The 24,520-nt window shown below is 39.9% G+C and overlaps 1 protein-coding gene across 4 annotated transcripts; it reads left to right on the top strand.

Moving 5' to 3' along the window:
• The first annotated feature begins 515 nt into the window (after positions 1–515).
• dtx3 (deltex E3 ubiquitin ligase 3) lies at positions 516–23,738 on the top strand. 4 transcript variants are annotated; one of them, XR_004657315.1, is made up of 6 exons: positions 517–1,268; positions 1,820–2,622; positions 3,614–3,831; positions 4,058–5,504; positions 6,838–6,840; positions 23,727–23,738. XR_004657315.1 is itself a non-coding variant. In XM_034877052.1 (5 exons), the coding sequence occupies exons 2-5, from the start codon at positions 1,256–1,258 to the stop codon at positions 4,131–4,133; spliced, it is 1,110 nt and encodes a 369-aa protein (XP_034732943.1). In that variant the 5' UTR covers positions 516–1,034; positions 1,228–1,255; the 3' UTR covers positions 4,134–5,962. The 4 variants fall into 4 exon arrangements, 3 of the variants coding, with proteins under 3 accessions (XP_034732943.1, XP_034732942.1, XP_034732944.1); XM_034877052.1 differs by lacking the exons at positions 6,838–6,840; positions 23,727–23,738 and having other exon boundaries at positions 516–1,034; positions 1,228–1,268; positions 4,058–5,962; XM_034877051.1 differs by lacking the exons at positions 6,838–6,840; positions 23,727–23,738 and having other exon boundaries at positions 517–1,029; positions 1,228–1,268; positions 4,058–5,962.
• The last annotated feature ends 782 nt before the right edge of the window (positions 23,739–24,520 follow it).

Raw genomic sequence — 24,520 nt, 5'->3', positions numbered from 1 at the left:
GGAAATAGTATGACCTTATCAATCATAAGTACATGTTGCCATCTGTCAATATTTTTTTACATTTCATGCTTATTAGAACAGGGACAAATTCAAGCTACAACATCACATCATTTATGGCTATTGCTAATTTCTAATCGTGAGGCTCCATTGACAAAACATGACACCGAGACATCAGTTAGTTACAAGTTATCAGTTAGTTATTTATTAAGAAAATAATCTCTTCAGACTGCTTTGGTTAAGTAGTCTAATACACCTGCACACTTACTCCATGCCACAAAATATTAATGACAACGTTTTAATTTATTTAATCTACTTGGATCTCGAACACTGTTGGCATGACACTGAGAGACAACTCTTTTTGCGTTACAACTGTATGAGTGGGTATTCCCTCGACGGCGCGTAGGACTCTTGTGTGTAGTCCTGTGTGTAGCGTTATTGTTAAAGATGTTAATCACGACAAAAGTATGATTCACTATGAGCATGAAAAAAAAAACAACAACCACCATTTGTCAGCCAATCATATCAGCTCGAGTGACGAACTTCCTTGTCACACTTTCTCGTATAGGTCCCATCGTCCCCGTATAATGGGTATGTTCGCTCCTGCACAGTCAACAGGGAGGACGTGGTCTGAAAGCGTAGACAGAGACTCAAAATGAGAAGAACGAGACAATTATCTGGCTGGAGAAAGCTGTCACACAGCTAGCATGGTCGGAGCCAGATAAGAAGAGCAACTCCAAATGCTATTCATGTTCCGCCTAGCCCAAGGACGTACGAGGAAGGCAAACACAGGCGAGACTGGGGACGAGGTGCAGGATCTTGATGACATTTGCCAGAGCCAGGAAAGGGCTGTTGAAAACTAAAGATATGAGCTGGGAACACGTTTGGCTATCATGTCTTAATTACAAAATACTTATTATCCGCGGATAAACTGCAGCGGCACGTCAGAAATAAAGGCCTCTGATGGAGGACTGTGCTCTTTAATCCAGCCAGAAACCTCCCTGACAGGCAGCGACGAGCTACGGCAAAAGGGTGAGGTACTCATGGGGGGTAAACCGTTAGTTTAAATTTTAACGCGAAATGTATCAAAGGGCTAAACTAATGTTGCGAAATCGCTTGAAATTTCCTTTGCTCCTGCGAAGAATGGCTCAGTCAAAACATCACCGAACAGCTGTGATAACGTTTGTTCCAGTCCTTCAGTTTTTCTTCCTCTCTTTTTCTGTTCAACAGGACGCTTTATTCACAATTGAAGGGATTTATGGGATCACAAGGTAACCTTTCAACCTAAAGAAGTGTCACTGTTAATGCATGTGGCTGTCGTTTGGCTCTCATGTTTTCCGCGTTTGACGGGGTTTAGGTTCCTTTGTTTACAGTCAGAATCTCTGAACAGCTGATAACGTCCTCAGCAATGCCGCGATATTTAGCCTACTCTTGGGTATTTGTTTTACGGGCTGCAGCCACAGCAACTAGCTGCCCATGTAGATACATTCGATCTACTTTGTCATGCACATATATACTGCAAAACTGACAACTTAAATAGATATCATGTTGCTCATCATTCGAATTCCCTAAGCTATGTTAGACAAAAATAAATAGCCACCACCGCCAACAGAAACAAAAACACTTTTCTAGGAAAGTCTGAACAGAGGATAGCATTATTCCCCATAATGCATTTGAAAATTGCAATATGGGCTAGTGCATAGCCTTAGGGAGCAACTTCTACAACTGGGTTTACTTTGACACAAGTGCAAATAGTGTTTGTTGGACTATCTGTTTTACATACAGTAATGTGTTAATGACTTTTGTGTGCCTCTCCATGCAGTTTCCTCTGATGAGATGAGTGTGCGTGCTGGCCAGGGCAGTGATGAGGTGCTGGTTTCACAGGCAGTATGGGATTACCTGGCTGCAGCTGGGCGGCCCTGGCTCATTGACTTCCAGCAAAAGCAGGGGATGAGTGCTGGTATCATTAGGCGAGGAGAGAGGGGTGGCTGCTGCGCCGTGAGACTGCAGCCGGTGGAAAACTCCAGGTATGGTGGAGCTGTGGTGATGGATGGACCCATCTCCAGTGAGACACGAAAAGCCTTCTTTGACTTATGCCGCTGTGCCCGCAAAGAAATGAGCAAACAGGACGGGGGACCCAAGAGGAAGAGGGCTCTGCTGCCTTGTGTGGAAGTCCTAGAGTCAAACGGGGAGGGGAGCCTGCTTCAGCCTCCACCTCCCCAGCCCCGGCGCTCCCAGAGACAGCAGCAGAGGTTCAGGAAGCCTGCTGATGAGGAGCCCTGCGCCATGCTCCATGAGGCAGCCCAGAGGAAGGACATGAACTCCTGCTTGGCTTCCCATAGTGAGACGGAGGACAACAGTACTTGTTCAATCTGCATGGGGGACATAGTGGAGAAGACTACCTTGGAGAGGTGTGGCCATTCATTCTGTCACTCTTGCCTTGATCAAGCCTTTAAGGTGAAGAAAGCGTGTCCTGTGTGTCGGCTAGTGTACGGCCTGTTGATTGGGAACCAGCCTGCTAATGGTACAATGATCGTAGAGCGAGACCCTGATCTGGAGCTTCCTGGCCATGAAGGCTTTGGGTGTATCTGCATCATCTACAGCTTCCCTCCTGGCCTACAGGCGGTGAGTAGACCAAGAGATTATGTGTAAATGCAGACTGTAAGTGCCACTTATTGTTACTGGAATCATTTAGCTAATTATCTATGGGTATCGATGAAACTTAATTGAAGAGTTAAAATAATACATTTCAAGCACAAGAGTATGGCATAACATCTAATAGATTTTATTAAGTACGTAATACTACATAAACCATTGAATCTTTTTAAGCAATCTGGCCCGTCCTCTTGAGTAAACAAATCTTCCTATTTGTCCCTGACTGATATCTAACAACTTACATCCAGAAATACATCAAATTAAAGGTACAATCGGTTCCTATTGTAATCAAAATTGTTCCCTAACCACCAAAACTGAAAACACAGGATCTGAACTAGCTCTCAACTTCATTGACAGGTCTTTTAATGCAGGGAGGGACACTAGACAACAACAACAGTCAAGATCTTGCTAAAGTGATTGTTCCAGTTCATGTTTTTAAAAAAATATTTTTTAAAGAATTCATGTTTTTTTCTAAATTTTTGTATACGTATATACTGTGTATGTGTTTGTGTGTGTGTGTGTGTGTGTGTGTGTTTGTGTGTATATATATATATATATATATATATACAGTATATATTTCCAAATTTTTTCTCTCTCTATGTCAAAGTCAATATCTTGCAAATATACCTTGAGATCTCACAAAACAAAGTCAAAATCTCGCAAAAGTGTTTGTCCCCAGTACATGTTTTTTTTAATTTATTTTCCTTGATTTTTGTTTTTCCCTCCATGTCACCTCGGGGGCTCCACATGTAAGCTCTGTTTACATCAGAATTTTTTTTGTAATATATATAGCAGCAGTAAAACATGGCTGTATTTGCAATTATGAGTTGGCAAAGGAAGGCTGCATTAAAACAGCCATGTCACAAAAAAAAACCTAATGAATAAATACAAGCAACACAATCAATGTAGTAGCAAAGAGTCCCAGATCCCAGTAGACCATGTTTTAACTTCTCCTTAACAGCCAGAACACCCCAACCCAGGTGTTCGGTACCCAGGAACAGACCGCGTGGCCTACCTCCCTGACAGCCCTGAGGGGAACCGTGTGCTGGGCCTGCTGCGCCGGGCCTTCGAACAGCGCCTTATCTTCACCATCGGTACCTCCATGACTACGGGCATGCAAAATGTCATCACCTGGAATGACATTCACCACAAGACCTCAATATTGGGCGGGCCCCGTTGGTATGTATGGCCTTTTAGCAAATGGCCACTGAGATTTGATTTGGTAATAGCCTCAACAACTTCCCTAACAGGTGTTGTAGCTGAGAACAGGGTTCAGTAAAGACTGACAGATAGAATTAAAGTCGCTGACAAGGAAATGCTTTCAGTTGAAGTCCTTGGCTAGATGGCACTTTTGCTGCCTGAGGTCATACAGATGCAGTGATAGCTTTTTTATTTCTCCTGACAGTTTTGGCTACCCAGACCCTACGTACCTGGTACGAGTGACAGAGGAGCTCAGAGAGAAAGGCATCACGGCGGACTGACAGCCTGAAAAATGACTCTTCCAAGACTTTTTAGTACTTTCCGAGTGTCCTTGTGGTGGACATGACTCGGCTCCAGGTTGTGTTCTGAAACTGCCCGTCCCTCAGCAGACACGCTCTTATGCTGCAGCAGAGTCCACTTCATTCCCACTACTTATTCCTCTGTTTGTTCATTTGTTTCTTCCATAGTTCAGCTTAACCCAGTGCTACACATGGAAGAAAACATGTTGAGTGCAGTGCATTCTTGTATAAGACAATCCTCTACTTGTCACTGTTGGCAACAGGGCCGATCTCTGATGCACTTATTTAAGAGCATTGTGGGAAGTTGCAATTCATGATACTTATATATTATTTAGGAAATCTAACTTAAATGTTATAACGACAGTTATTGTTATATTAATGTTAATTTCTACTCTGGGGATTACTTTATTTCTTACAAGCACAGATTCTTTGTTTGACCTCCTCAGAAGCGTTTAAGTATGTCTTGATTGTTACAAATTACCTGTTGGGTACTTGGGTTATATGGCAGAATAGCACTGCTTCAATAGAAATAACTCATTATCAGAAGTTATGGCGATCTAAAGCACTCACAGGCACTTTTGTCTTCTTTTCTTTCTCAGTGAAATCAAGAGTCATGGTTTTTGTTTTCCTCTGTGTGGAAGAGTGCTCATAGCAAACAGGTTTGTGCAGCTATCGGCTATTAGCATGGTGGCTACAAGTTGATGTCAATTGCTTGGAACTCTTCATTTGCGTGTGATGTTCATTTCCCCCCTCCATTTTTACTTAAAAAGGAAAACTATGTCTCTCTTCAGGACCTTTTCTAAAAAATGTTGTTACATGCATTAGGACCTTTTCCTTGTTTTTTTTGTCATCACTCACTCCTGTTATTTCAAGATGTCTCCTAGGTGTTGAGCCCATTACCTCAGTTGGTAATGAGCTCATCTAATTACCAGATTTACAACGATGTCAAATATAAAAGGGCATATAGACCACTTAAACCAAATCAAAGGCACAAAACCTCTTTAAAAATCTATGCCTCTGTCCCTGTCAAACTAGCAGATTTGCCTGCTAATCTTCTCATTTAAAATGAAGTCACTGTTGTCAATTTGTTAATCTAAATAGATAATCTACAATAGTGAAAAAATAACAAAAGAAAATGTTACGGGAACAACTGATCTGAATTAGGTTGGGGGTAATCTTATTTTTTTGTGCCTTTCTTATATTCACTTTTGATAAAAAAAAAAAAAAATCAAGCATGATGTTACTAATGAATGGTAAGCAGTTAAGGCATATTTTGTTGTTAGTTGATAGGTAAAGATCATTATGTCTGTAGTTATACTATCTGGCTTTAAGTACAAATACTATACAGTTCATGTCTACTAATGCGTATTCAATTATCTTCTCCTTCATAAACATTCATGTAGTCCAAATGCTGAAAAAAACCCTCTGATTGATGAAGCTTATGTGTGAAAGTGCTTTGCTAAGTACAGTAACCTGCTTGGCTAGTGGTTCATTTGTCATTTATTTGACAGGTCAGATCCATACATCAATTACCCTTTTTTATGTTTTCATCCCTTTGTATTTTAGTTAAGGGACCAACTGAAATATTTTGGGACACAGGATTGTAGTTCACTAAAGCTACTGTGCAAACATTTCTATGCATTACATGACTGAGGAGGAGCCGGGAGAATAGTTGGAAAGATTACACATATTACAAATTGATTGTTAAGAAAGGGTTGGGTGTTTTGCTTTTCTAATTGTGTTGATTCGTACTTTGTTATTCAGAATAATGTGCTTTACATTTTAATACTTGAATAAAAAGTTATGTTTGGGTTTTTGGTGAATATTCAATGTGGGCCCTGAATAAACCAGGTGCAGCATCAGCAACTGAAGATCAAACCGGTGTCCATTTGGAATCATTGTCGCCTCTAATCAAGACTTAACCTGAACTGCTTCCCTGTAGTATCAAGGGTTCTTGATTCAAGATACTGAACTCTGCTAATGCACTCTGTGCCATCCAGTGGATCATGACTATATAGTGAACAGAGCTTAAAAAAATACTCACTACTAAATTTAACCTCTTTTGTATGATAACTACCTTTACAAATGCGTAATAACGTAGGTAAAATTGGTAAGTTTTAAAGTATAGTTATGAATATTTATCGTTCCACTTTCCAGTGAATCAGGTGTGATTGTAAATCATTAAAAGAACTGTAGGGGGTGTCACAGTGGCTAAGCTGTGTATCACCAAACCACAATGGCCTGGTTTCTGGCAGGGGCCCTTTGTTGTGTGTCATTTTTTAGTTTTTACCTTCATTTATTTATTTAGGGAAGGTTCACTGAGAGGAAGCCTCTCTTTTTCAACGCCCTGATCACATTCACACAGTTACACATTCATACCTGGAAGCTGCTGGATCTGCTGGCCACTGAGCAGCTCGGCCGGAGCGTTTGGGGTTAAGGGCCTTGCTCAAGGGCACCTCAGTGGTGGTAATGAGGGACAAGCACTGCTCTTTTACTTTACCTACCCAGATGTTATCCTGTCGGTCTAGGGATTTAACTGACAACCTACCGTTCACCAGCTCGCTTCTCTAACCTTTAGGCCCTTAATGTCCTTGAGTCAAAGATTGAGACATTTTTACACTAAGTGTGTTTCTCATTTGATTATAATCCAGGCATGTTGACTCTTGTTCCATTACTTACATAACAGTAAGTCAGTTACAATTACTGATGTACACAAAACTTGGGCAGTGGGTTTTATCTATATATTTTATGTTAACTGTCCAGTGTAACGTAGTCTCACATTGCCAGACCTATCTCCATAGCGCTGTGGAGTGTATTCAGGCATAGGAGAAAAAACGCTTGGGGTTGTTTGCATTTCTTTAAGCCAATCACAATTGTCTTGGGCGGCGCTAAACTCTGGACCGTCAGATATAAGAAGTGGAATAAAAAAGACAATATTTACCTTTAGTCAATTTGTATAAGTAACTTTAAAATTGTTTAGTACATTTAGGCATACTTACTTTCCACCACATGGGGGCCAAAACTTTTAGTTTACATTTGGTTATTGAAATGTTTGACACATCAATGTCGAATTCAGACCAATCAGAGGACAGTGTTTTCACCATAGATATAGAACAATATTGTTTGCGCCACTTTCGTACAAACGGATAAGAATAAGTGGAAATTGTTTGGTACTGTATTCATTTTGAGGTCACACATCCTTGGAGCTCGAACACATTTGCATAACGTTACACGGAAATACTTTGTCGTTACATACCGGGAAATAATGGCAAACACATATAAAGAGACGCTCTGTTGGAGTGCATAAAAGTCTGGAAGACTGTGTCGTTTGCTTGGACAAAATTCATGAGAAGAGAACGTTAAAGTGCTTACACTCTTTTTGCTCTGCATGTAGACACGGTTTTTAAATTGAAGCCCCCTTGTCCGATATGCAACATATAGCCTACTACGAAGAGTACGGGGACCCAGCCGTAGGGCACGATGACGGTGATACGCAGCAGGCAGAGCCAGCCTGGCTTTGAGCTCTGCGGATAAATTGTCACAAAATACAGTTTCCCAGCACGGATACACGGGGGGAGCCTAACACTTATAACGGAAGATAGAAGCCACATGCGTAACGTTAGGTTTCATATAAACAGAGCTAGTCCAACTTCATCTCTCAGCTGTGGTGATATTGCATATGTCAGCTAGAGGACGCTGTTTTTTGTCGAGAGCACTGGACCTGAATGGAGGTAAAGGCTAGATCAGATCTGCTAGACGTGTCGAGGTAGTTAGGTTTAGGAATGGGGACTGGTTAGGGTAAAAATAGGGTAAGCCAATCAGAGGCAGAATAAGGCAAACAGGTAGGACAAGACAATTGTAGCGCATCCGATCTAGCATCTACCCTGCTTTTAGCACATCGCGTCTGGATTAGGTGTCTTAAAATGGCCGCCGAATCAGTTCGGCGTCACATAACCATTACACAGCTGAAGAGATTTCTTCCTCAAGGTTCAGTCCGTTGTTTAAAAGAAACATCCACTGTGAAATATTTACGTTTTAACCGTTGTGCTGGCGGAATCCTAAAGAAATATGAGGCAGGGATTTTAGATGCGCATCGTCCCGTTGCTATAGAAACAGTGTAAGGGTGGAGACATGGATGTAGCCTAAAACCGATTGGATGAAGATGCTTAATTTCACCATTATTTGCCAACAACTTGTTTTAAATGTTTATATTTCTTAATCAAGGCGACAGCATAATTTTTTTAAGTTATTTGATGATAGATTGTTTGAGGGATCTGTTTTATAGGCTATACAAATTCTTACTTTAATTAATGTGTCAAATGGCAATTTATAGCTTCCATATACTGACAAATATAACAATAACCAGACACCTTTCCGTGGCATATTATTTAAAGTTTTCTCAAAACCAAAGTCACTTGCTAAAGTCTGTTAGGCCTAACTGGCCTCAACTAGGGCTGCAACTACTGACTATTTTCATAGTAAGTTGGCGATTATTTAGTTGAATAATATTTCAGATATAAAATTCAAACTTATTATAATTTTTCAGCCTATGAAATGTCAAATAATTCTGAAGAAATGTCCATCCGAGTTTCCCCGGGCCCAAGATGATGTCTTTAAATATGTTGTCCAATGGTTTTTGTTGTCAAATTGGTTAAATGCCTAATTGTTTAGCTCTACTCTTAACCCCTTTAATGTGTATCAGAAGTTGTATTTCCAGCCCCTTTTAGAGCATATTTTTACATAAACCAGCAAACATCATAACTGTGGAAGGAGTGTGTTTGTTTGTGTTTCATATTGGATGCATTAAAAGCAACTCATAACCCTGTATTCAAAGTGTTCTAGAAGTCAGGATACATGGGGAGGAGGTGTGTGAAGGTGTGTGTTTAGGACAGGGACAGCGAGAGAGAGAGGGGTTAATATATTTGGATGCTGTACAATACTAAATGCATCTTAAAGTTTCTGAAGTGTTTGTTGTATTAGGAACGCTTTCTTGGCCACAGGTTAATTTCAGCAGTACCAATGTCATTAACTTGCCATGGACTGCTTCCCAGAACTCTGGCTTTTTCTTACCATTTGTAACAGTAGCGTCAAGTCCAATATTTGTCATTGTTTAGTTCCTTATAGGAAGATGTTAAAATAAGCTCTACCTCCTAATCTAGAATAAATTCACATAAATGCATCAATGTCTTGGTCATGAGAACCTTTATTGGCACAGTTCCTAAAGGCAAGACTTAAGTGTTATATATGCTGTTGTTTACCACATTACAGCCTGAACACCCAAACCCTAGGTTGAGGTACAGCAGCACCTCTCGGGCACCTCCCTGCCAGCCAGCAGGGAGGGTGAGAAAGTCCTAAAGCTGCATTCGACAGGAGACTCACCTTCACCATCGGACGATCTGTCACCACAGGCCTCAACAACTTCATCACCTGGAACGGCATTCACCACTAGACCAACATGGATGGTGGTCCACAATTGTATCCATTATTGCTGTAGAATAATCACTTTTTTTTGCCTGTAAATGTACAGAAATGTGTCTTGTTGCTAATTGGATAAAAAATACATTTCCTTTTTATGTGAAGTTCTTTGTTTCTCTTACATCACAGCCTAACAGTCCCGTAATGTGATTATGCATCGCCGTAGATTTAATTAACCAATTGTACAGTGTATAAAGGAGTTAAAATGTGAACAGGTATAACAGGGACGGGAACATTTTATTGGACAGGAATGGTTTAAATTTTGATGCTTTATGTAAACTTTGCTGATAATTCTTAGATACTTTTACTGAAGGTTTTGAATGCAGGACTTTTACTTCTAATTCTTTTACCACTGCAATCTAAGAAGATATAGTTTTCAATGAATGCCAAACCATATTCATTTTCACTAATGGGCACTATTAGGAGTAAACAAACAACACAGCACAGCTGAAGTTGATGGGATTGTGATTAGTTTTGCAAGTATTAGTCATAAACCCAAGTATTGAAAAAAACAAACATTTTCAGGGTTCAAGATGAGCTTCGTCTTACAGGAGAGACACAGGACGACTGATGGGTGAAGACTAGCAAAAGATCCTCAAATAGTTTAAAAGTTTTGGTATTGTTGCAAAGACTTTTTTGAGGTCCTCAAGCATGGATCGTCATCAGATGTTTTTATTCTATGAAGTTAATACATGAAGCAATAATCTTGAGTGACGAAGGTTAGTGGCTTTTCCCAAAGAGTTATCAGCTGTCAACTGACTATGCAAAAATATTTAACACAGTCTGTACAGTATGTTATCCAACAAAACAAATATTACACTACATTAAGTTTGTAAAAGTGGTCTGATAATGGAATAAGGAGACAGAACAGGTGGTGAGAGTACTTATCATCTGGGAAATGGATATGTAAAGTTTCCTAGGGAAATAAGAGATGATGATAATGTATGTGGCATTGTCATATGTAATGTTTTATGTTTAAAGGACAATGGGATATTCTATATTTCTCTTATTGTCAACAAATCCCATGAAAAGAAAGCTGAAATAAGTTGTATATGTTGAATATGTTGTTTCTTCTTTGCATAGACCACCATTGTTGTTCAAAACTTGGGTGACATTTTCCTTCATTATAATAAACATGGACACTGTAGGTTAATTTAAGTTGATCCCACCTACACAGTCCTGCTGCAGTTAATATTCACTAAGTCCCCAACAATTGCCCTATTTACGCCTGTTTATTGACACTGAATGTATTGACAGAAGAACTTGTGCATTGTTGCTTTTGGTCCTTTTACAGGATATGTTTACAACAACCTATAAAATATCACTGTCTTATCATGACATCAGCCAATGTATTAGTGTCAAGTCCAATCATACATCTATGAAACTCTTTTAGGTGAAAAACATTGTTGATATTTTTCAGTCCTGCCTTTTGCCTGTCTGGTCCACTAGAGGGGGATGCTCTTCTCTAGGATGACTTAGGATGGTGTCTGCTTGGTATGCAGCTGTATCATCATTATCACAAACCCACAGTCCTGCAGCACCCCCCGAACCTCATCGGCCAAAGGCGTCTTCTATAGATGAAGCATGTGTTTCTATGGGGCTCGGGGCAGTTTTAGCAGCAGCATACTAACCGAGTACGTTAAACTGATCAATATTGTTAAAGATGAGCTGTGGTAGTAAAGATAAAATGATTCAATGCTCATCTGTTGAATTGTGTAAATGCATAACAAGTGTCTTAGCCATAACTAGCTCAAATTAAAACCTGAAACATATTACAAACAGAGGAACTTTCTATTGTTTAGATCTCTTTTCATGCAGCAAAGCAGGACAAACAAGCTCTGTTTTTGCTTTTAACTGGGCTCTCTGACCAACTATCTATTTATCTGTAATCTGTTTAACGAAGTTATAATTGAATAATATCCAGCTGATCTTCTTCTTAGTGTTAACATTAAAGAGATATGAGATGAGGAGGGAAATACCTTTAACCTTCATTTCTATATTAGCATATGTGACGAGGCAGAGTTACTGTGCTCGGCCTCTTTAGTGCTCTGGTGTTAAGGGGCTGGGGGCATTCCATGGCCTTGGATGTCAGGGCATCTGCTGCTCTCACAAAGCAGACCAGGACCCATCTGGTCAAACTCCCCCTTTTCTCCCATTATTCATCAGTCCAGTCCATCCATTTCTCATCATAATCATCATCATGGGCCTTTATCAGTTTTCTGTGAACTGTCGGCTTTTAAGGATTTTTTAATCAGCCAATTATTTTCCTTACCTGCTGTAATGTGTAGAATCACGTACTTGATACAACTTCATGAACATTTCATCACATTTTTGCACATTTTGTTGTGATTTATTACCATGTTTTAGATATAGATATTTCATTTGAAAGGCTGAGCCGGTTTCCATAAGTAGACATCCCTCTCATCTGACTGTATTTCTCATGGCATTATTGTTCAAATGCAAATTATATTGCTTAAACTAAACTAAAATGGCAAGGCTTTAGTATTTTGTCTGCACTCTCTCACTAATGCCTCAGAGATTTTGGCTCTAGAATTTACATTGCAACTGAATGCCCCTTTGCCCTTCACTAACCCTTCCCTGTTATTGTCTATATGGACATCTGGAAATAAGACCAAGAATGAAAGAAATGTAACCAGAAAATATAAATATATCTATCAAAGATCATGCAGACCAATAAACATGCATCAATTTAAATGGCCAGTGATAAGCCTCTACTATAAAAATGGATTGATGACTGAGTGAAAATAAGCTCCCCGTGCATGGATTAAAAGTGTTACATCTGTTGCTGCTTAAATTCCTTTCCATCAAACATGGCTCTAGTCTGCTGTGGCAGGAAGACTTTAATATTGTCCCTGTAAATAGCACCAAGGCTTTGGTGATGTCACCACCCCCAGGAGGGTGGCTCCCAGAAAACACCCAGACATGCATACCCATCAGAGGAGAAATGTGCAGTGTTTCCTGTACTAGAGATGATAAGAAAATCATTATGTGACAATGCAGAGCTGTTGTTCTCGCCTCCTGTCCCCACTGTGCTCCTTAATTAGAGTGTCTCTGGCTGCGGGGAGAACCCTGGCACACCGCCTGCCTGCCTGCCTGCCCGCCTCCTCATCTTCTTGTGTTAAAGCCACCCAATCACAGATATACCTGTCTATCTGGGTGCAGGGTGTGCTACTCTTTGTCTCCCTTTACTGTAATGAGGATCAACTCCACCACATGTAGCCTACTTTTACATACCTACGAAGGTATGCTTTTCTTTTATTATATCTAAACCCTGTTTCTCTGTCTTCCCTGAATTATAACTATCTATATCCAAATTACGATGGATAATCAGCTTTTGTAATGTTGGAGAAATGGACAGGAGGAGGCATCTGTTTCCATGCACACTCTTTTGTGTGACAGAATGTCAGCCCACACCGCTGACATGCTCATTCACTGAGCCTAAGGCTGTTTGCTTAAGAACAGCAAAGTGAAGGTGTGTGTGTGGGTGCATCTGCTTCTGTGGCTTTTGTCTGTGTGCCCTTGCCTGCATCTATGCATACAGTATATACAGATATGCACTAGTGAATACTTTGTGTTTATCGAGGTAGTTTCTCACTTTAAGTCTCTGATTAATAGCATGGGCTACACTGCTTTTTGCCTGCCTGATTTAGCAGAACAGACCGTCTGCTTTTCTTAGTAATGCTGACAGATTTACTGACTTATCTTACAGACAGAACACAACAGCAGAGCTGGCAACTATAGGGGTCTTTGGCTGGGTTGTCAGCATCACAGATTGAAGGCTCTGCTCAAGCTGTTCTTCATTAGCGACAGCTGAGTTTCTTCCCGATATGAGAATAGATCAGATGGCCAGGAGTATTGGTATATTGAGCAAAACTAGATACATTTGAAACCAAAATACTTTACATACTCTGTACTGCACACTGATTTGACCATATAAACTGTGTGCAAAAATTATTAGGCAAGTTGCATTCCTAAGGATTTGTTGTATTGTAACAAATACTGCACATTGCTCTCAGTCAATCAGAAATGTTAATAAACCTCAAATCTGAATATTTAACAAAGGAAAAGCAAGTTTGGGCTTTCTCTGGAGAATATATAGGCAACTATTAGTGTTCAGAATTGTCCCATCTCACTTGTTTTTTAGAGTAAGAATAAAACTCAAAATGTACAAATAAACACTATTGACATTTCAAGAAATATTCAGTGACCAATGTAGCCACCCTTCTTTTCAATAACTGTCATGAGCCTTCCATCCATGGAATCTGTTAGTTTCTTGATCCGTTGATGATCAACGTTTTGTGCAGCAGCAACCACAGCCTCCCAAATGCTGTTCAAAGAGGTGTATTGACTTCCCTCAGTGTAAATCACCCAATAATAATGGCCCACAAGTTCTCAATGGGGTTTAGGTCAGGTGAGGAAAGGACCCATGTCATTAATCTGTCTTATTTGGGCCTTTGCTGGCTAGCCATGCAGTCAAGTCCTTGGATGCATGTGATGGAGCATTGTCCTAGATAAAAATCATGAACTTCTTAAAGGAATCTTTTAAAAACTGGCAGTAGTTTTGGGAGTTGATTTTAAGTCCATCTTCAACCGAAAAGGTCCAACTAGCTCATCCTTTATAATAGCAGCCCAACTTGCTTGTGTCTGACTCAAAGTGGAGCTCTGTGGCCATTAGAGATCCAGCCACGGGCCCATCCATCTGGTCCATCCACTCTCATTTCATCTGTCCATAAAACCTTTAAAAAAATCTGTCTTCAGATATTTCTCGGCCCAGTCTTGACGTTTCAACTTATGTAAATGTGCTGTATTTATATAGCGCTTTTCCAGTCTTAACAACTGCTCAAAGCGCTTTTACATCTACAGGAAACATTCACCATTCACACACAATCGTACACTGTGGCCGTGGCTGCCGTACAAGGTGCCACCTGCTCATCAGATAAACACTCACAGACATTCACACTCCGATGCGCAGCACCGGGGGCAACTCGGGGTCCAGTGTCTCGGGGTTCAGTGTCTTGCCCAAGGACACTTTCGACAATGACTGCAGGGGCGGGGATCGAACCACCGACCTTCCGATTTGTAGGAAACCGTTCTACCACTGAGCCACAGCCGCCCCCCTTATGAGTCTTGTTAAGTGGTGGTCAGGTTTCAGCCTTTCTTACCTGGGCCATGTCTCTGAGCACTGAACACCTTGTACTTCTGGACACTCCAGGTAAGTTGCATTTCTGGAATATGGAAGCACTGGAGGTTAATGGGTTCCTGGTAACTTCATGTTTAACTCTTTTAATAAGTCTCTAGCAGTTGTACGGTGTCTTTTTTTTCTCCACACGTTTCTTGCGACCCTGTTGACTATTTGAAACAAAACGCTTGATTGTTTGGTGATCATGCACAATATATGTTTAAAGATAAAGAAAATAATTTACCTTGTAACATTTGTGCAATGTTTAAGGAAATAGACGGGGGCCATCATCTAAGAGGACAATATACAGTATGTTTAAGCAACCTCTTGCAAACTATTGTTAAAAACATGTTCAGTTTGTGGGGGGACCTTACGGAATGGACTGAACAATGACATCAAATTCAAAAAGAGCCATAATTTTATTCAGTTCAAAAATAGGTTTAAAAAATCATTACTTGACCAATACAGAAAATAGACCTAAACCCAGTAACAGAATTGTAAAGTATTGTTGTTATTGTTGTATTGTTGTTAGTTTTTGTAAAACCTGAAACATTGTGTTCTGTATTTGCATATCTATTTACTTTGTAATAATATGATTTTGTGAAATAAGGGATAGGACCAAATAAGCTATTTGCTTCCGCCTGTTCCTACTCGACTAATCCTTTTTGTATTTTTATGTATTTGTTGTTTATTTCTGATTGGTTGTGTTTTATTTATGTTTTTAAAAAATTGTTTTGTCTTGCAACATTGTTGATCGTTTGAGATAAATAAATAAACGAAATGAAATCATCTGTCTTCTGTGAGAGAGATTAAGATGTCTTGTAATACCTCTCCAAACTTAAATAAGGAACAGTGTTAATATCAGTCTTGTATAAGTGTTTTGTTCAGATCACACACAATACCCAACCAGATAATCTGAACTGTGTGAAACTACAATAACAGGCTGTGCAGCAATGTTAAAATATTCAACAGCAGCTAAACAAAATCCTCTGCAAACAAAACCTCCTATTAATCTTAGTGCATCTAGGAATGCCACACTCTTTTGTTGACTTTCCTGTCTGCATCCTCAATCCTTTGCCATTCCCTCTCAGACTGCCTCATGTAACAGCAATTAGCTGTGGCTGTCATGGCAACTAGCATGACCTTTCTGTCACTTTACAATCGAGTTTCAACCAAGGTCTGTTTTTCCTCTGAACAACTGCAACAGCTGTCTGGAGCTTTTTCACATTAGTGAAAAAGTGATTCTTATTATTACAGAAAGCTGAAAAATTTGTCTCAGTAAAGACTCTGAACACATCATGTCTCCACAGGTATTAAATGACTATTAGTTAAGTGGTAGTTTGTATTTTTTGATTCAGCCTGGTGTATTTCACATAGGGAGGTTGTATCAGTAGCACTTTTACTGTATGTGAGCCCCATTGAGACTTTGGAGGCACCAGTTCTTAAACTGTTTAAATAGCAATGAGCCCGTGTATCTCTTCATTCATATGCACAGCAGATCTTTAGTTTGACAGACCATACATTCAAGGAAATGGAATGTTCAGTTTGCTATATAAATTTGAAATGAGGAGTCAAATTCAAATTCACATCAAACAGATGTGTCGTAGATCTCTTGTGTTTGGATTTATTCCTCATTTATTTAAACTTGAAGACCACAGCAGAAGGACTATCTAATTAGTGTTAAAGTTTTTTTTGCGTAAAAAAAAATGTACTTGAACTGTTGTATTTTTTATACTGCTGTGCCAAGGTTGAAAAAGCATTCTCTGCTGCAGTTGAATGCACCTGCTGACAGATATTGTGGGCAACACAGTAGAATACACATTGTTTTTTTAAAGATCTCAAGGTTAATTGTTGGAAGGAAGGAGAGTTATTGTGGTTATAAAGTCGGCACCTTGCTTCAACTGTGGTTTGCTGATGTAGAGACGTCACACTTCCAGAGGGCCAAGCAGGAGTTCTTACAATTAGCAAATGGAGCAGCTGCACCTTATGGCAACAAACAGCTAACTCAGCAGTTTAGCGGATAAATCATTAGAGTAAACAGAAAGCTTAATCATGTCAGATAATTATAGCAGGAGTTGAAAATAGTGTAAGTATCCCTTCCTGCTACAGTGTTTCCATGTATGATACATAAATCAGTGTGAGTCATAAGATGCATTTGCAGTCATTCATTCATTGCCCCAAAAATAAAGATTGTACATTGTAATGTAGTACAGTAACATAAATAGAAATAGTAGAGTAGACCAACCAGCAAATATGGCATGCCTCTCACAAACCCAAAAGAATAGGGCCATTTTGAGAGAAGCTTGACGTTTATCTTTCGCGGTAATTATTTTCATATTCACAAGTTTCTGGCATACATACTTTACTTGCTTAGCAAACAGTACTCAAGGGCCAGATTGCCTTTTTAATTTCATGATTTATAAGATTAAAAATATAGTTGTTGTTATTTTCAAAAATATTACTAAACATTTGTGAAATGAGTGTATAGTGTCATGAGATGTTACACATTTGTGAAACACAATCATGTCTCTGTTTAAGAGCTTTAAAAAACATCTCAGTAATTAGAGAGATGGAGAAGAGGGAGAAAGTGAGCATTTAAAGATAGCCAGTGTGGCACACTGATTGCTGTCACAAAGGTGCCTCCAAGACCGTTTACTGCCAGTAACAAGGCCGGATACACTGCAATTGAAATAAAAACATATTTATTTATCAAAGACACCTCCCAAGCAGTTGTGATCAAAAATCTTGGAATATGTGAGTCAAAGAAAAGAAGAAGAAGAAACAGCGGAAAAAGAACAAACAGCTTTTGGAGGGAGGACACAGACACTGTGTGGATGAAAACCCTCCACCGGAATATCTTTGGAGCTGATGTATTGCGTAGTAACAGACTGCATGGCACCTTTGTCATACTGTAAGAAAAGAAGATGCTAACTGCAGTTAGATGGTAAAACAGTTCATTTTTTTGTGAAAAGGCACATGCCCAGCTCTACTGTTTCCCTCAAAAAATAAAACACATGCATTATACGCCTGCCTCTTCCTTTAGTCTATAAAATAAGTAAGGAAACATGCTTTTCACAGAGAAAACATGACACAATGTATCCCTTCAATAAAGTTGTTGCAAAGCAGCACAATGAATGCCAATTTAATAATTACACTGATAAAAACAGAGTGTCAATATAAGCCTCTTATTTCCTTTGTTTGATCTTTGCTGCTACTTGGCTCATTTCAGTTTCCTGTGGATGCTGCCTGACAGTGAAGACCTCTTCCCAATGCAATGCTTATGTAATCTGCATTGGCTTTATGCTTCAGTTCCCCCTTTGAGTATGTACATGCAAGAACATCCCTCTACTGTGTGTATTCTCAGTGCTTTTACAGCTCCCCTGTCACTAAGGATCAATGTCATTGCTCTGCTGTAGAGTTTCTCTCAGATACACACCTTCTTCTTTAACACTCCAGTGTCCGTATCTGCAGCAGGTCAAACAGAAAGTGTTTCTTTCTTCAAAGAACACTTCATTTAATAGTAAAATATAGATGAGGTTTATACTCAAAGACATTGAGCTATTGAAGATATCCTCGCATCTCCTCACACACCCTCCCCCTCGGCCTTTGCTCACTACTTGTTTCTTTCTGCTCAACCCCCCTTGGAAAGAGCAGGAGAGTTATTGCTCGGTGGGAGGGCCCTCTGGTCCCGCGTGCATCCTGGACTAAGCCGAACACACACCTCACACTCGCTCAAACCACAAAAGGCACATACTCTCGCTTGTAGCCATGGTTTCCTGAAGAGGAGTGGCGAGGACAAAAATGAGCAGAGTGCTGTCTGCAGTAGCCCCGGTCTCCCTTTTGTCTTGCTCCCGTCCTTCCCCCCACTGCTAATACTTCTCTCATAGCTGCAGGGACCTTAGGGATAACAGTTGCACACATGCACGTACATTGGTGCACGCTGATCACTGATGAAGACGTGCTCTGTTGGGAGGAATGCACTGGTGCTTTTAATGGCTGCTGATGTTTTCCCTCAGAGCAGGTTCATCCATCAACTTAAGCTGCCAGATTTGGATTTAGTACTTTGATGTAGTCCCTTTGGACATGGCCACTGAGCAAAAACTAAATGATGGTGGTAAAACACAGCAGAGACACAATATGGTGTAATTATGGAGTAATTATCATTACTATGCACTCAGTCTGCTGCAGCTGACCTAATCTAGTATTTTAAGGACAAAGCATTGGACCCTGCACTGTTGCAGCTGAGGAGATGCTGCTTATGGTTGATGAACTGGATGTCTCCATGTTACATGCAGGATGTGTTTTTGTATTTGTAGGTCTCCTGCGCTGACAGTGTCCCATTGTGCATGGCAGAGCATGCCTTCGCTTTTGTGTGTGGTTGCCCAGTGAGCACAAAGACGGGCATAGACCATGTGTACATTTTGTGTGTCTGTGTGTGTGTGTGTGTGTGTGTGTGTGTGTGTCTGAGAATATGTGTGTTTATGTGTGTCCACTTTTTTGTTTGGGTTTGCATGTAAGTTTTGATTGGTGCACTCACTGCCGGGAACATCCTCTTGAGAAAAAAACACTCAATTTACAGTACATGGAGGATTTTCATATAATTCATGTGTCATTTATTTATGAACTATGTACAAAATTAAACATTAAACATAAATATTACTATTTGACATATAGAACCAGATTTTCATCTGAGTTAGTTAATGTCAAAATTAAGTACATACATGCTGCAAGGCACTAAAAGATACAAAGGTACATGGCACCTTACGCTACTGTGGGTTATGCACAACATAACATCCCTTGCATGATATGAAAAATATTCAAATGTTCACATTTTTGTATTCTACCATCAAATACCTGCCATTTCATGTAAACAGTTGCTCTACTGGTAAATAGACGCATATAAACAGAAGCAACGCTCACACACAAAAATAGCGCACAAGGATTAGAATAAACCAATGATTACTCATCCAGCCCACATCTGCTCAATTTGCATGACTTGTGCCACAGACATGTTTCTGGCCCATCCTAGATGCATAAGAATATGTCCTAAAAACAACACAGCAATTTCTGGATTACTTTCATAAAACAGCATCCAGTTTCAGAGGCACAACTTGTGCTTTCCCACTGTGGCCACAGGAAACATTAAACAATTGCTCACATTTGACTGAGCTCACTGGTGGTGCTGCCAGGGAAATACAAGGTCAAGAGAGAGCTCTAGGGGAACCATAGGTTTAACCACAGGAGGGTGTTTAGGGTCAGGGGTCACAAAGAGAGGTGGGGGCGGTGGAGGAGCTGCAATATAGTATTTAGTCCACAGTAATACTGAAGAAACATTGGGGAGATGCGCAGTTGGATGGCTAACTGGTGCTGTGTGCAGCAGCTGACATAGACATTGTGAGAATAAAAGGTGTACTAGGAATGTTGTAACCATGTCCTGTTAAATCATGTTATATCACCCCTTTTTGAAAGCAAGCTGGCTGAATTGGAAATTGATGGGTTTGAATATTTTGGCCCTGCCCTGCACTGCGGCAGAGCCAGAGAATCTGTTGCCTGTGTGTCTCAGAGAGAAAGAGAGAGAAAGAGAGAGAGGGAGGGAGACGCAGCACCTCATCACACCTCATCACTACTCAAAAAATTAGCACATATCTGCACAGGTGGATACATGTAATGATCCCGGCATTATTCATGAGCACAGGTTTTTTTAGTTTTTTTCAAGATGACAGTGTGGAAGATTTGAATCTGCCTGCACACAAACAGGAAACAGAAAGTGACAGGTTACTTCTGGAATGTACTATTGTGTTGTTGCATAGATTTATGTCAGGACTCGGAACATGATATTATTACACAACAGCACTGAGGGCTGTCCAAAACTGTCCAGTCCAGCATGAACACTGACTTCTTGTAATGAGCTGTTAGGTATGAACCCTTTTTGTTGGTTGCACTTACCTTAACTACAATGAATAAGAGAATGCCTGTTGATGCATCATCCATCATCAATCTAGATTTCAATTGATCAAATTAAATGTCACGACTCACCAGGGAGATGATGATGACAGCACAACATTTGTGATGTATATTGATATTCAGATTAATTAGACCTATTACTTTAGCCGGTGTATTATCAAAAGTCCTGGAAAGAATTTTATTAGATAAGTTGTTTGTATTTGTATAGTTCAGATAACCAGTTTGAACCAGGCCAGGCATGGTACTGATCTATGTATCTATGCACTTAAGGAAACAGTAGAAACCTACAGAAGACAAAAATCCTCTGTTATTATTGGTTTTATTGATGCCTCCAAGGCTTTTGACCGAGTTAACAACCACAAGCTATTTTTAAAATTAAATCACAGAGGAGTACCAAAAAGGATACTTACAATCCTGGCTTTTTGGTATTCCAATCAGAGCATACAGAACAAAAGGGGGGAAGTATTCTCTACCACCTGGTTCACTGGCAAGATGGTAACATGCCAGTGAACCATCTCCTGTATGCAGATGACTTGGCTGTTGTCTCTCCCAGCAGTGCAGGGTTTAAGGAGCTGTTCAACATACTGTATGTTCCAACTATGGTGTTGAATATTATGTGAAATATAATGCCAAAAAGAGTTTGGTTGGGATTTGCGGAGTGAAAGCGTATAAAGACTTTATTTTTACATCTTCCCGTCTGACAGGTGAAGTGCTAACTGTTGGTTAAGAAATTAAGTATTTGGGTCACATCTTAGATCAAATGTCAGATGATGAGGACATGTATAGGCAGCTTGCACGTTATACATACAGGCAAACATGGTTGCCAGGAAGTTCTCCTGGTGTTCTGATACTGTCAAGATAAACTTCTCCAAAGCATATTGTACGCCTTTTACACCGCCCCCTTGTGGGTCAAGTTCAAAAAGGCAAGCTTCAATAAGCTGCGGGTTGCTCATAATGATTGTTTTCGCGTTCTACTCAGGAAACCTAGGTGGTGCAGTGCAAGTCAACTGTTCTGTCAAGCAGGAGTTATTACATTCTCTACTTTACTTAGGAATCTGATGTAGAAATGCATTGATTGCCTAAATTCTTCTTGTAACTCTGTCATTTCACATCTGTTTGACCCAAGGTTCAGTGCTTTGCGATACCAGTCACCCTTTTGGGATTACTGGTATAGCTGCCTTGTGTGATATTGGTGTCTGTCTTGTGTATCTCTTTTTTTCTGTTGTTGTTGTTTTTATGGACTGTGAGTCTAATAATAAAGGCTATATAATCTAATCAAAATGAATCCACCGTGTTTTGCAGCCCATTAAATTGGTTGTATTTGGGTAAAATGCCCTCCTCTCCAGTTTTTGTCCCTGGAAACACAGTAATCCCCGGCCAGAGTGACCCACTGTTTGTTTAGGAGACAAAGAACTTCCCTAAGGTGGCTGTGTATGGCAAAGTCTTGGCAAAATGGTTGGGTTGATCCTGAAAGCTCACTGGACTGTGCCATGATGCCACTTTTCCTTAACTGAGCCCTGGAGGTATACAACCCACAGCTGAGTGGGCAATTGAACTCTCTGTGCCTGTCCAGATGTTGGCCTAATTTACTACGACTAGCAGCGTATGTGGCCCATTTACATGTCCTCACACCCAGTGTGTGGCTGCGTGTGTACAATGTAAGCCTCTACCTCAGGTGCTCCAGCTTCTGCCCAACCGACATCCCATAATTCTTTTTTTTTTTTTAGCAAAAAGCAGCAAGAACTCAGGACAGCCCAGATTAATTGTGTTTAATGTTCAAGTGCACTGTGAAGAGAAAAGATGGAAAATACATTGAAATCTTGGGTAATATTTTTAGTTTTCCAGTTTAGGTGTTCAACACCAACACAACAATATTCTAAATCCTAAAGATAAGGTTTGGTTTATAACATAACTTTGTGTCATGCCAATGCCAGTAGCATTTCTCACAATCATTTGACAAGAAGCAATATACACATCCAGGTTGATTTATTTGCTATAATGGTCCATTTCGGAATCCAGGACTACTTATGTCTTCATGAAAAAAAACTATATGAGTTGAACATTTCGGATAAGCACTAAATATGTCACTTTACACTAAATCACTTTACACTGCTCCGCACCAAACAGGGGACACACCTAGTTGATGACTAGCTGGTGGACAAAGTGAAGCATTTAGCAGCTGAAGAGCCAGATATTTCACTCAGAAGTTATAGAAAAGCAAAATAGAGATAAAAGAAGAGTGGATATTGGACTTTAGTTCATCAAGTGGACATAGACACAACTCCAGATAAATGATAACGTTGCTCCACAACTGGTGGAGGTTTAAATAAGCAACTGTCTGCTAACAAGTTTGCCGTGATCTACTTGAAAGATGATCATGTGTTTTTTTTCTTTTTTTCCTCTTCTGATCAAATGTTTGTTAAAGAGGAACTTGGACGTTATTTTATTTATTCATAACCTTTTTTGAAAATGACCATTTTAAATGTTAAGGCCCTTATAACATGTTTTAGATTGTCCACTGTACATTGCGTGGTCCCTTCAGTTGTTGCAAATGTTACATGTTGTATGTTACATTTACTGTTTGTCTGTGCTTTATCAACATTCAGTATTATTCAACCACAACCACCTTGCAGACACCACTCACTCAACAGTTTCATTGGAGGTTATTAGCACTAATTAGAGTCTGTAGCACTGGAAGAAGAGGCATTATGAGGGCACATGTGCTGGTTGGCCTGTTGGCACCTCTGCCACGGTCTGTGGCACCGGGCCAGTTTTAGACACCTCTGCAGTTGGCAGCAACCAGATGTGGCGTGTTTGAAGACAGATGAGAGCAGCAGCCATGTGCATCTTCAGAAGAGACAGAGAAGCTATCAAGATGTCCAACAACCTGTAAAAATGAATGTGTGCCAAGTGCTGTCTGTCTATCTATCTATGAGAATGTGTATACTTTAAGTTTACTTTTTCATGTCCTTCAAAAGATTTTTTACATAATTTGGTTTTGTTCCAAGTATTGGATGAACTTTGTAAGTGGTGGATATTTCAAACCCTCCTATTTATCGTCCTTGATATGCTGTTAATCATTTGCCAGTTATACATCTCACTGACTTTTTTTCCCCTCTGTCTGTGATAATAACTCCCTGATATTGAGTGACTATGATCTTAGTTCAGGGTTGAAGTAATCGAAGATGACAGTAATCCCCCATCCACCGTGATTTAAATTTGCTCTATCCTTAATGAGACATGCTCTGCATGCACGCAGTGACACGGCGTTATTAGCACTGGATAAGAAAAGCACCTCACTTCCCACAGAGATGATTGAATTGATACACTACTGGAGACATCTGCTCAATTTCATTTTTTGTGTCATCAGAAAATGACAGAAGGGTTTAAACTACATGGACATCATTTTCTTTTTCTTTTTTTAATTGTGTGTAAAACTTTTTGATCTATCACATGTGACTGTTCCATGTTACTGTGATTTAAGTATAAATAAAAATCAGTATATTATAGTAATGTGTAAAAAACCTGGAGGTGAGAGAACTGGAGGAAAGTAAATGCTATGTTAGTGATCTCAAAAGCGGTATTTTCCAGCTTTACTATGAATTTATGAAGCAGCTGTACTTAAATGTATTTGTGTATGAATGTATTTTGAGGTATGTATTCAAAATATCATCAAATAACATGAGAACAACAATTTAAGGGTGCCAGACACGGCAAGCTTTATTAACAC

Source organism: Etheostoma cragini, chromosome 7 (genome assembly GCF_013103735.1).
Source record: "Etheostoma cragini isolate CJK2018 chromosome 7, CSU_Ecrag_1.0, whole genome shotgun sequence".
Classification (NCBI taxonomy): Eukaryota; Metazoa; Chordata; class Actinopteri; order Perciformes; family Percidae; genus Etheostoma; species Etheostoma cragini.
The sequence above is the reverse complement of the archived record's forward strand: the minus strand, read 5'-3'. Positions and strand labels throughout refer to the sequence as shown.

Excerpts from the sequence above, each read along its gene's own strand:
- dtx3 (XM_034877052.1), top strand. Across the intron at positions 2,623-3,613 it reads TCCCTCCTGGCCTACAGGCG|CCAGAACACCCCAACCCAGG; the intron begins GTGAGTAGACCA and ends TCTCCTTAACAG. Across the intron at positions 3,832-4,057 it reads ATATTGGGCGGGCCCCGTTG|TTTTGGCTACCCAGACCCTA; the intron begins GTATGTATGGCC and ends TTCTCCTGACAG.